A 12,755-nucleotide genomic window follows, 5' to 3' on the forward strand; every position below is an offset into this window, starting at 1 on the left:
TTTTTTTAGAGACAGAGTTTCACTTTGTCACCCTCAGGTAGAGTGCTGTAGCATCACAGCTCACAGCAACCTCCAGCTCTTGGGCTAGGGCCATTCTCTTGCCTCAGGCTCTCAAGTTGCTGGGACTACAGGTGCCTGCCATAACGCCCAGCTATTTTTGTTGCAGTTGCCACTGCTGTTTTAGCTGGTGAGGGCGGTTTGAACCCGCCACCCTCAGTATATTGGGCTGGCACCCTACTTACTGAGCCACAGGTACCGCCCTACATGACCTCTTAATACTATTATTTTAATGTTAACCTCTTATAAGAAAAAGATGGCATTTGGAAATGTTTATGAATAGTTCTCTTGTTGAGATTGTACTACTAGTGAATGGAACTGAGCTATCCTTTTTTTTTTTTTTGAGACAGAGTCTCATTACCTTGCCCTCAGTAGTGTCATTACGTCACAGTTCACAACCTCAAACTCTTCGGCTCAAGCAATTCTCTTGCCTCAGCCTCCCTTGTAGTTGGGACTACAGGCGCCTGCCACAATGCCCGGCTATTTGTTTGTTTAGCAGGCTCAGGCCAGGTTCAAACCCACCTGCCTCAGTGCATGTGGCTGAGCTACGGGCACCAAGCCTGAACTATCCCTTTTAAAAATATTTTAATACATGCTACATGTACGCCACTGTGGAAGGTGCTTTGGAAACCACAAGGAAGAATGAGACATGGTCCTCACTCTTTAGACCTTATAGTCCAGGAAGAAATTATAAATCTCCCAGTAGAAACCAACATACATTTGTGTCATAAAGGGGCCACAAATAAAGAAGTGTTGGCAGTTTACAGAGAAAGAATAATTTTTATTTGAGGAATAAAGGAAATTAAAAGCAAAGGGACCATTTAGAAAGTTTTTTAATGGTTCAGCCATAAGATTATCAATGCTTGAACTAGAGCAGAGTCAGTGGTGACAGAGATGGTGAGAAGGCTGTTAGAGCTAGTAGAAGCACAAATTGCTGACTGGTTGAATGTGATGAGTGAGAAGAGATAAATACGAAATGAAGCCCAAGTGTTTACTTGATTAGCCAAGTGCATGGCAGAGCCATTCACCAAGCTAGGAAATTCAAGAGGAAAAACCGTTTGACAAGATTAGTAAGTAGATGTCAGTTAGCTCATTCCCTCCCCCTCTCTCTGAACATCCATCCTGTGTGCTATAGTTGACCTGTGGTCACTTCCTCTGTCTGAGGGCCAGGGCTTGTCAGGCCTAGGGAGGCAAGAGTTCCCCAATGTTGTTAGTCCCTTAGGGTCATATCCTGACCTCAAATCAGCCCAAATCTTTATATATCCTTTAATCCTCCTCAAAAACCCTATTTGAGTATGCCATCTACTTCTGTCAGGATCCTAACACATATCTGTATATTTTTAAAATGAGATTTCTATGTGTAATTGTATATAAATGCATAGGAAATATCTGGAAGGATGCACATCAACTGTTAGTAATGGTTACTACTTGGCAATAGGGATAGAAGAGGGGAGGGAAGAGGGACAAGACAAGAGGGCTTACTTTTATTTTATAACATATGAATTCATTAAAACAAAAGGCTAGCATGAGAAGTTCAGTAAATTCACTGAAAGTAATGAAGAAACCTCCAGCTAATTCCTCTAAGAACCATTCAGTCAACAAAATTACAGAAAAAACCCTAAAAATTAAAAAAAAAATTTAATGATAAATACATATTGGCAGACATGATTAAATTCTTGTATGAATGCAGCATCCGGGGAAACTCTCCATGTTCATGGCTCCCAGCCCTTCCCTCCAGGCTGACGGGGTAACTTGAGACCCACTAAGCCAGCAGACTCCTCCACTGAGCGCTCACCCTTGCCATGAAATTCCTGATGAAGGGCTATATGTTCCCGGATGCTGCGCAGGAGGCAGAGATAGGTGGCAGCTTGGAAATGAAGCTCATGTTTTGCTCTGCATAATTTCTCACTGGTGACCTGGAGAAGCAACAAGTTAAAAATTCCATTAACACCCCAGCTAACAGATACAGGTCCACAAAGAAAGAAATAATAAACTAGCATTCTCCAGAGGGAAAGCCAATTGCCCAGAAGAAACACTATGAATAAGTGTATACTTAATACACTTGTAAAGCCACTCTATAATTCTTAGGAAAGCTCACTTCCAGATAATCAGAGGCTGTTTAAAAGGAGTTTCATCGAATGTCCCTATATATTTGTTTTCTTTCTGATACAGTCTCAAACTGTCACCCTTGGCAGAGTGCCATGGTATCATCATGGATCACCACAACCTCAAACTCTTGGGTTCAAGAAATTCTCTTGCGTTAGTTTTTCTATTTTTAGTAGTGATGGGGGTCTCACTTTTGCTGTGGCTGGTCTCAAACTCATGAGCTCCAGCAATCCACTGGCCTCGGCCTCCCAGAGTGCTAGGATTACAGGTGTGAGCTACTGCACCCAGCCTTCCTATATATTTTTTGAGCTACTGTACCCAGCCTCCCTATATATTTTTTTTCCTTTTAGCTCCCATGACTTAATACAGTAATCGTCCTCTGCTCAACTTTCTTCTTGATTCTGTTGTACCCTGATTCACAATTTCTCTTTACATTCATCTTTAGAGGGAGATAATTAACATGGACCTCAGTACCTCAGAGATAATGTAATTCTCCAATATTCTTTCAATTTTTTTTTTTTTTTTTAAAAAGACAGAGTCTCACTCTTGTCACCTTTGGTAGAGTCCTGGCATCACAGCTCACAGCAACCTCAAACTTTTAGGCTGAAGAGATAGCCTTCCAAGTAGCTGGAACTACAGATGCCCACCATAATGCCCGTCTAGTTTTTAGAGATGGGAACTCACTCTTGCTCAGACTGGTCTCCCATTTGTAAACTCAAGCCATCCAACCACCTGGGCCTCCCAGAGTGCTAGGATTACAGGCATGAGCCACCTCGCCTAGCCTCCAGGGACCCACTCTTGTTCAGCACTTGTTTAGCACTGATGATCTTTTGCTGTATAAACAAGCTGCCTTCTTTCACTCCCTTATTCTCTTGAAGACTCTAACTGAATAAGGTAAATAAGGCCCCTAGACTCCAGTGGGTATAGACAACGGATACTGCGGACACGGACATAAAAAATCTCAGGGCACTCAAAAGCTCACTCCAAACTGCCTTTAGTCAATTTAATTATAGCTCTTACTAAAGCTTGCACACTGGCAAAAGGAAAAGCTGCCATTTACGCAGACTCCAAATATGCCTTTGGAATCTGCCAGGGAGTAGGCACAATTTGGAAATCTCACAGTTAACTTCTGCTGACATTCAACTGCCAATGGAAGTCCCTATATTTTAATACTGGAAGAAGACATCTAGTTTCAACTCCTTCATTTTACAAATAAGGAAACTAAGGCCCAGAAACATTCAGTGGTTGGTTACTGGCAGATATGGGAAGTATAATCAGGTCACTGATCAGTAATTTCACCTAAGGAATATAGAACTTTCAAAAAAAATGATCTGTTTTAGTTTATGTTTCTGTGGCACTGGTTAATGTGGCACAACCTTTTTTTTTTTTTAAAGATAGCGTCTTACTCTTGTCACCCTGGCTAGAGTACAGTGATATGATCATAGCTCACTACAACCTCAAACTCCTGGGCTCAAGTGATCCTCCTGCCTCAGCTTCCTGAGTAGCTGGAACTACAACACATGCTACTACACTTACCTGGCTAATTTTTCTATTTTTTGTAGATACAGGAATCTCACTATGTTGCCCAGGCTGGTCTCACTCCTGGACTCAAGTGATCCTCTCACCTTGGCCTCCCAAAGTTCTAAGATTACAGATGGAGCCACTGCAACCAGCTAAATTTAACTTCTTAATTAAGATTTTTATGAGAGTATACTACCAATGTTAAGTATTATTAACAAAGGGTGACATCTATTTCTACTATACAAAACTAAATCTTTAGTATTTGAAACAGGAATTATAGGTTAATATAGAAGAATACTGATCTTGATTCACCTGAGCCTGAGTCATGAGGAGTCACAAGGGTCGGTAAATGAACCATGGACACCTAAAGAATCCATACATTAAACACTACATTTTTCAAAAGAAGAAAGTTAAGGTTCGGTGCCTGTGGCTCAAGTGGCTAAGGTGCCAGCCACATACACCTAAGGTGGCGGGTTCGAATCCAGCCTGGACCTGCCAAAAAACAACAATGACGGCAGTAACCAAAAAATAGCCAGGCGTTGTGGCGGGCGCCTGTGGTCCCAGCTACTTGGGAGGCTGAAGCAGGAAACTCGCTTGAGCCCAGGAGTTGGAGGTTGCTGTGAGCTGTGATGTCATGGCACTCTACCCAGGGGGGACAGCTTGAGGCTCTGTCTCAAAAAAAAAAAAAAAAAAGAAGAAAGTTAAGATTCTCCTATCTCCCTACGGAAAGGATAGAGAAAATGGGGAGAGTCAATGAGTTAGTTTTAAGCTAGAAGGGAGTAGAATCCATACTCCATATCCTCATATGCATTCCAGAGAGTGCTGTTTCTAGAATTTTTAGTACGAATTTTGTATGTATTTCCAAGGAATTTCAGAGCCATTACCAAGTCTCAAGAGTAATCATGTCACCTTAAAAATCTTAGAACAGCCTCCCATTACACTTACACAAAGTTTAAAATTTCTGCCAACCACCTCCTCACTTCACCTTCACACCCTAAGACTCTACTATTCCCAATTCAATTTTTCTTCCCTCTGGGCTGTTAATTCTGCAGCTTTTATATCTAATCTTCAAATCTCTTATGCCCGTTTACTTGCTAACTACATTTACCCTTCAGATCCCCCAATTAATTTCCTTCTGAAAGCTTTCCCTACCTACTCCTTTATACTCTAGCCCCGTCCTCTATATTTTTAGCACGTATTTGTTCTAAGTTCTTCATTATATAGCTCCTGAGGTGAAGTGTAAGCTGCATAAATGACAGGACCCAAGCGCATCTTATTCTTTGTGTTTTGCCCAAGTTCCTAGCACAGTCCCTAATAATGTGACTTTCTTAAAACTAGCGGAGGTCTATTTTTAAGATTTTGCATTGGCTCGGCACCTGTGGCTCAAGTGGCTAAGGCGCCAGACACATATACCTAAGGTGGTGGGTTCGAATCCAGCCTGGGCCCGCCAAAACAACAATGATGGCTGCAACAAAAAACAGCCAGGCGCTGTGGCAGGCGCCTGTGGTCCCAGCTACATGGGAGGCTAAGGCAGGAGACTCACTTGAGCCCAGGAGTTGGAGGTTACTGTGAGCTGTGATGCCACAGCACTCTACCCAGGAGGAGAGATTGAGGCTCTGTCTCAAAAAAAAGATTTTGCATTCTGATTTCTATGGCTCAGAAATTCAGCAGTCAAAATGATGGGTCTCCCTTTGCCCATGTTGCAGTGTCTTTCCAAAAGCATACGGCTGCAACAATTTACCATTTCTTAGACAGGTTGCAGCTTCTTTCCAAGCCAGATTTATAACGCCAAGGGAATTAAATGTAAGAATCCTACTAGGGAGCAAGGTAACCTAGGTTCTAGAATAGCTGTTTGTTCTACGTCTCCTTGTACAGGTCTCAGCTGCCCCATTTGAAAAAAATGAAACTATCTTCCACTGGCTCTTGCCCAAGGTGGATATGGAACTGTGGGTTTCAGGACGATATTTCCCCCAGGGCTGGCCTCCCCTAAGTTTAGATTTATATGCTACAGAAGTCTCATTACAGTTTCTAGCACCACTCTGCAAGGCACCATTTTCTTAAGTGGTGCAGGTGATACAAAAGCAAAACAGTTTCTGCTCTTCAAGAAGTTCTCAATGTTCCCCACCTTGTTACAGTTTTTCTTTTCTGCTCCCCAAAATTTGCTTCTCTGAATAGTTCTTCTAGGGTAAGAAAAAGGCGAGTGTTGGATAGATGCTGTGTCTTAAAAGTCTAGGGACCTTCCTCCCTTCACAAAACCCACCGTCAATCCTTCACCCTCCATTTCCACCATCCCACTTTCCCTCCGCAGAGGCCACAGACCGGCCAATGAAGTCCTTCGGGACGGCTCCATCCCTTCGGAGGACAGAAAAGACGTCCCGAGGGGGACTTTGCGCCCCCCCGGGCTTCGGTAGGTCCCCAGGTGTGGGCCAGAGTATAGAGCCTGGGGCCTGAGTTTGTTCTGGGGCTCGGAGGGAGGGTCAGCCTCGGAAAGACAGAAGCTAGACGCAGCCTTCCGCAGCCCCGCTCAGACCCCACTCTTCCTCCCTTCCTGGGACGTGGAGCATCCGAGACACGGTTTTCGTACCCGATGTGTTCGAAAAGCCTTCATGAGGTACCGATAGGCCGCGGTGTCGCGATAGGGTCGGCTGGTGGCCGAGTTCAGGTAGCGCAACTCCCGCAGAAGGCCTCGCAAAGTGCGCGCCGGTGACCCTAAGGCCGCCATTTTCCCGTCCTCCGAGCCCGGCGCCTGACCAACCCCCGCTCGTCGCGCGCCCTCCCGCGCCCAGAGCATAATGGTACGGTCGGGCCCAGACCAGCGGGCCGCGGGATGGCTCCCTCCCCTATTTTACCGAACCCTATTAATCGAACTCCGAGCGGCGCCCTTACTAATTAAGAGAAAAGCAACCGAAGGCCGAATGTAAATGAGTTCCAGGTCCCGAAAACCTGAGCAAGGCCGGCGGCGGGGAAAGGAGGTCCTTACGGACGACGTCACTAGGACGCCGCTTGCGGACCCCTGATGAGTCTCTGGAGGGCAGGGCGTGGCGCGCTTAAGTATGGATTTGATATAGAACACGCTGAGAAGATATTCTTGTAACGATTTCTAAAAAGGATATCAAAATTCAGCGTATTGTCGGACTTCTCAAAAATCCTGCAGGACAAGGAATGTGCTGATTCTGGAGAATTACACTCCAACAACTAATAAAACCACATATGCACGGTTCTTGTTAGAAAAAGTGATACTAAGTTGGTAGATTTTATTGTAGTTGTTTTATAAAGAAAAAAGCATTTTAAGTTTAAAAATACTCGTTCACCCCAGATGGGACTCGAACCCACAATCCCTGGCTTAGGAGGCCAATGCCTTATCCATTAGGCCACTGGGGCTTCTATATACGACGCCCTCAAACAACGTATTAAATGTTTTCCCCTTTGATACGTCATCGCCTCTTAAGTATCTTTTCATCCTATCCTGAAAAACCACACCTAGCACTAAAATTAAGGGTGCTGCATGCTGGGAATTGTAGTTCGGAAAACAAGCCTGGGTCACAGCTCCAAAAGCTTCACCCTCCAAATAGCACCGGTGCGCCAGGCGCAGAACGAGTGCGCGCACGCTTTTCAGTACGCGCTTGCCTGCGCAGTAGCCCCCACGCCTGCGCAAAAGCAGGCATGCGACGTCTCAGAGCCGAGCGCGCTGGGTAAATTTGCCGGACCTTCCCCTTGAGACTCTCCCTTTGAGCTTCTACTCTGATGCAGTATTCCCGGAAACAGCCAGGCCCCTTCCGGTGTTGCGACTTTCCGGGCTTAGCTTTGCTCTTGCCGGCCGTTAGGTGGCGCCCGCAGCGGTCATTTTCTGTTTCCGGTTGAAATTTCAGGCTAACTCCGCAGAGCCAGTGGCAAGTGAGAAACCTTCGCTTTGCCCTTTGAATTGGCAGGTCGCTGGTAGCTATGGGACAGCCGGGAATTGTAGTTAACTCATGAGGAATGAGTTAATTAGAAGTAACCAGGAGTTAGCTCATTTTCTGGTTATGTTCTTAATTGTATAAATCGGGCGAGTTACTTCTCACAGTCTCAACGACTTCACCCTCTGCTTAAAGCTTGGCAGTGACTTGTCGTCCCTAAATTAAAGTTCAGGCTGCTTAGACTGACTCCCAGACGACATCCTGGAATCTGCCTAAATTGAACTTAGCTTATATCTTAACCTTCATCTTTCACTTTACGTTTCTTGTCACCCTCCTCTCCAACTATATGAAGTCATTGTCTCAGCTACGCCTTACATATTGTTCCCTCTGCCTTAACCGTTTGTATTTATATTGCTGTTTATTCTTTGGGCTTCAGCTTCAGAAGTCTGGGTTAGACTTCTCTCTAGGCCATTAATGATCAAGAAGGCAAGATTAAAATGATTCACCTCATTTCCCCTGGTCTGCTGTTGCTCCCTTTATTTACTCCGTCATACATAACTCATCATGCCATATTGTAGTTATCAGTTTCCTTCATCAGACTGGGAAATTGTTCAGCTCTAAAAGCCCTGCGCCTACAGAAAAATCTTTTCCATTACCAGGCTGACTTGTTGGTAGGATAGGCAGGCAGCTTCGTCTGGGGCTTTTAAAGGGCTTTGGCACGTTTTGGCCCCAGTGGCTAGGAGACATGAGCTATTGAGCAGGAATGACCAACACAAATGGAACACTAATGGTACATGAATGAGTAAAGCAGAATTGGTGGGAAAACTGGTGAATTGGACAGCACCTAGCCCACCTGTCCAGGGGTAGCCACTACTCACCTGTATTTATTGTTGCCATTTAGGACACCAAATTCCCCTCCCCCAAGAAATCAATTTTTTAATAGTGCTATAAAATCTTTCCTTCTAAATATTGGCCACTAATTAATACTTTTAAAGTATTACATACGAAACAAAACACTTAAGCTACAGACTTCTAGTTTGTGAAGAAGAAAGACAATAAGAGGAAGTTGAGAGAATGGAAAAATATGTGCTGTACCTACTTGGGAAAGAATTGCTTTGGTTGTGTCTTTTGGAAAAGAAGCCCCTGAGAATAAAGGTATAAACAGTGTTAACTCATTTGTATTGACTTAACCTGGAGGATTATATTCAAAAGTCAGTCTAAGTCACTCTTCATTACGCTCAGCTGATGGCCACACTGGCTAAATTAAGGAACTTTAAAGCACAATACCTTAAATATCTTTCTGAAGTTTGTTCACCTTTTTGAATGTTTCCCACATGTTAAACCCTATTTCCACATAGGGTTTTCAGATAGCACTTTTTGGCCAGACAAACTAACTTCTTTAAAGTGAATGTACAATGATAAAATTAAATCACTCAGGAAGTTTGCTGCCTATCTGGCCCAACATGATGATGAATACAGCTCGCTGGGAACTGTGGAACCCCTCTGGGTCTGCTTTGGTCTTTGGGGCTAGCTCTGGAACAGTAAATCTCTAGAACAGAACCTGCAGGTGATGTCAGCCTTGTTCAGTGATCAGTCGTCATCATGGGATATGGCGTGTCTGAGTGACGATATCCTAAGGCAGCTCTCTCAGTTGCCACTGTAATTCCAATAATTGACAAAGAGATCCCATAGGCTCTCCAAGAAGGATAGGGTTATCCTGAGATTCTTAGAAACCTAAAAAGTTTACCTTTAGTTCTGATTTCCTATGCTCTGTTATACTGAGTTGAGACTTGTGGAATGAGTACATGGATTTACTCAGGTAAAATCTGAATATCAGGTTGCATCCACCTAGTATCATGAATTAAGTGAGAAGTGTTTGGTAATGTCACAATTCTGAGTTGATTCAAGTGAAATAGAAGTGACCTTGGAATTCATTTAGGTGCTACTCTTGTGAGGACTCTAAAGCTCAGTGAGTTACAGATTCATCCTGCTAGTCACTTGACTACCAAGCCAGTGTATTTTGTTGTTACATCACATGACTTAGGACTTCATTATGGCATCAGATGGGAGTATAGAAGGTCTGTCATAGCATCTTGGCCACCTTCTGTTGCAATTACAAGAATCAAGTCTCAATGTAGCCGACTGGGAGGGAGTTCCTCCTTAAGCAGGAACTTTGCTCAACTACCCTCGTTTTGGCAGACAAAGAGAAAGTGCTGCAAAATTTATACACACATACACTCAGTATTCTGCCCTGTGGAGACAACACTGTAACAGCCCTTCTCCAGGCTAATAGGCGCCGTCTTGAGCTCAAAATTCAAAGCTAGTTAATAGAAATTTGGGAGCATATATACACAAGGCAAAAAGCGAGAAGGTTACGGTTTCATGTTTCAACGAAACAGGCAGTTCTTTGTTCAAGGAAGAAAACTATCAGTCTAAAGGACAGGAGAGTACTAAGCTACAGTTCAAAGAATACTTTGGGGAGAATTTAGTGAGGGAAAGTTATAGTCTACAGGTCAAGGTGCCCGCAGATGCAGGGCATTTGCGGGGGAAATTATCGATTACTTTTTAGGTTTATTTATATTCTGTCTCTAAGCTACTGATCTCTATCTAGACATTTCCCAGACTATTTTCTCATCTACTCTGCTGGATATTCCAAGCCCCCTTTGCCACCATAGGCATGCAGGGGGCAGGGAGTCTGAAATTTGCAGGAGATTTTAGGGGGAATGCCAGCCAATTTTAGCTTTCTCCCTCACACACACACACACAACCTTGCATGTTTCCGTGTAGGCCATATAGATCGTGGTTGGGTAGCCCCAAACCTGTTCCGTGATGTTGGGTTCCCCCCCCATCTAGTTCCCTGATGTTGGGTAAAGTGGCCTCTGATTGCTCCTGATGTAAAAGGAGATGAGCCATGTAAGGAGCTACCATGAAGCATTTTCTTTTTTTTTTTTTTTTTTTGAGACAGAGCCTCAAGCTGTCCCTTGGGTAGAGTGCCATGACTTCACTGCTCACAGCAACCTCCAACTCCTGGGCTCAAGTGAGTCTCCTGCCTCAGCCTCCCAAGTAGCAGGGACCACAGGCGCCTGCCACAACACCCGGCTATTTTTTGGTTGCAGCCATTATTGTTGTTTTGGTGGGCCTGGGCTGGATTCGAACCTGCCACCTTAGGTATATGTGGCTGGCGCCTTAGCCACTTGAGCCACAGGCGCTGAGCCAAAGCATTTTCTCATCTATTTTTTTTTTAACTGCTATGAGGCTGTTTCACAGCAATTGCTATAGTTTCAGTTGAGCGCAGAACTTTCTGTTTCACCCTGATGATATACAGCTGCAGACTTCAACGTATGTCTATAAAACTGTATTATTATGGGTTAGATTTGGTTCCTCCATGGCCGAGCAATCTACCACTTGAGGTGTCTTTCATCTGGCCTCTCCAATTCAGTGTCATCTAGTTGGACTGAGGAGATGGAAGTGGACACCACGCTGATCTTGGTTCTGCTGTCTGTATAAAGAATAAGTTATGTGAATCCACTGGACTCCTTGTCTCCTTATTGACTGAATCTGTGGAAGTTGGCAAAACAACCTAGCAACCTAGCCATTGCTGCACTGTTAGACACTGAGCTATTCCTTAGGCATTGCTTGACTGCTGGAAAATGAGCTTGAATGTAAAAGGAATGACATCCCGTTTGGAGTCATCCTTGATCAGTAAATAATAGAAATAGATTGTTTACAATGTCCATCAATGGGAATTAATAAACAAATTGTGGTATGGTATATCCATACAGTGGGGTACAATGCTCTTCAGCAATAAAAAGGGACATGTTACTGATACATGCAGTAAAAATATCAGAATGATTATCCTGAGGAAAACAAGGCACAGGCACAAAGCTACATACTATATGATCCATTTATATAAAATGCAAATTATAGTGACAAACATTTGTGGTGGGGGGTTTCATGGTTAGACAATGATTAAAAACCATTGAACTGTATGCTTCAAATGGGTGAGAGTAATTTTATATGAATTTCTTTTGGTCATTGTAATTTGACTGGTATAATCACACAGAGTGCTTGGGCTCTGTATCAGTTACACGTTCTTCTGACTTGATTTCCCCTCTGTATTAATTAAAGCCTAAGATGCTATAACAAAGAATCTTTCAACACAGTGGCTTAAATACTTAAATAAAAAATTATGTCTGTGTTACAGGATAGACTAGAACTAATCATGCCACGTCTGTGTGACAGCTCTGTCACAAAAAGTCATCTTGGGGCCCAGCTCCCGTTCATCTTTTTGCTCTTGTCACCCTGCTACGGTGCTGTTCTCCTCGGTGTGGTCAGAGCTGGCTGGCTTCTATGTCTACATACCAACGCAAGGCAATGATTTCTTTTTAAGCAAGGCATGAAAAACTTATATAATTTTTCTTATTTTGTGAGGACAGAATCACACTGTTAGCCCTTGGCCATAGGAGAAGCAGGGAAATATAATCTCTAATTAGGTACCCACATAATACTTGGTAATATTTAGTAATAGCTAAAGCACTACAATTATTGAAGAAAATGTGAATATAGTTGCAGGAAGCAACTAGCAGTCTGCCAGAACATCTCTTTCCCAAGATCTTTAACTTTGGTTGGGACTCTTTGTCGCCTCTGATACTTTAGGTCTTTTTTCGTCCTTTCACTCTCCAGCACATGATGGACTTTTTCAAATCACTGTACTTTCCGTTCAGGCCTAGAGAGTAGTTTCCCCTTATCCACAGAGATATGCTGTTCCAAGACCCCCAGTGGATGCCTGAAACCTGGAATAGTGCTAAACCTTATTTTCCTGTACTTACATACCAATAATAAAGTTTAATTTCTAAATTAGGTACAGTAAGTCATTAACAACTATAAATAAAACAATTATAAAAATATCCTATAATAAACACTATGTGAATTGGATCTTCCTCTCAAAAAAATTTTTTTTAAGTTTCAGAGTAATATGAGGGTACAAATGTTTAGGTCACATTGTTTTCAATTCTAAGGTAAAGTTCAAGTTGTAGATGAGCCCTTCACCCCAGAGGGTCTTCTGAGCACCCTCACATTGTGCACATTAGGTGAGATCCCACCAATCGCCCTCCCTCCTCACTTTTTTTTTTTTTTAGGAATAAAATCTTTATTTGGCTCAGACCAGGAGTCCAG

At 43.4% G+C, this 12,755-nt stretch overlaps 1 protein-coding gene and 1 non-coding gene across 2 annotated transcripts; both read right to left on the reverse strand.

Moving 5' to 3' along the window:
* Window positions 1–1,676: 1,676 nt before the first annotated feature.
* FMC1 (formation of mitochondrial complex V assembly factor 1 homolog) lies at window positions 1,677–6,465 on the reverse strand. The gene is made up of 2 exons (XM_012806278.2): window positions 6,269–6,465; window positions 1,677–1,973 (listed from the first exon to the last, which is right to left on the reverse strand). Exons 1-2 carry the CDS (start codon window positions 6,404–6,406, stop codon window positions 1,770–1,772), a joined length of 342 nt encoding a protein of 113 aa, XP_012661732.1. The 5' UTR covers window positions 6,407–6,465; the 3' UTR covers window positions 1,677–1,769.
* Window positions 6,466–6,992: 527 nt separating this feature from the next.
* On the reverse strand, window positions 6,993–7,065 carry TRNAR-CCU. The gene has a single exon. It is a non-coding gene; the product is annotated as a tRNA-Arg (tRNA).
* Window positions 7,066–12,755: the final 5,690 nt, after the last annotated feature.

Source organism: Otolemur garnettii, unplaced genomic scaffold (genome assembly GCF_000181295.1).
Source record: "Otolemur garnettii isolate 467f Iridium unplaced genomic scaffold, OtoGar3 scaffold00049, whole genome shotgun sequence".
Lineage (NCBI taxonomy): Eukaryota > Metazoa > Chordata > Mammalia > Primates > Galagidae > Otolemur > Otolemur garnettii.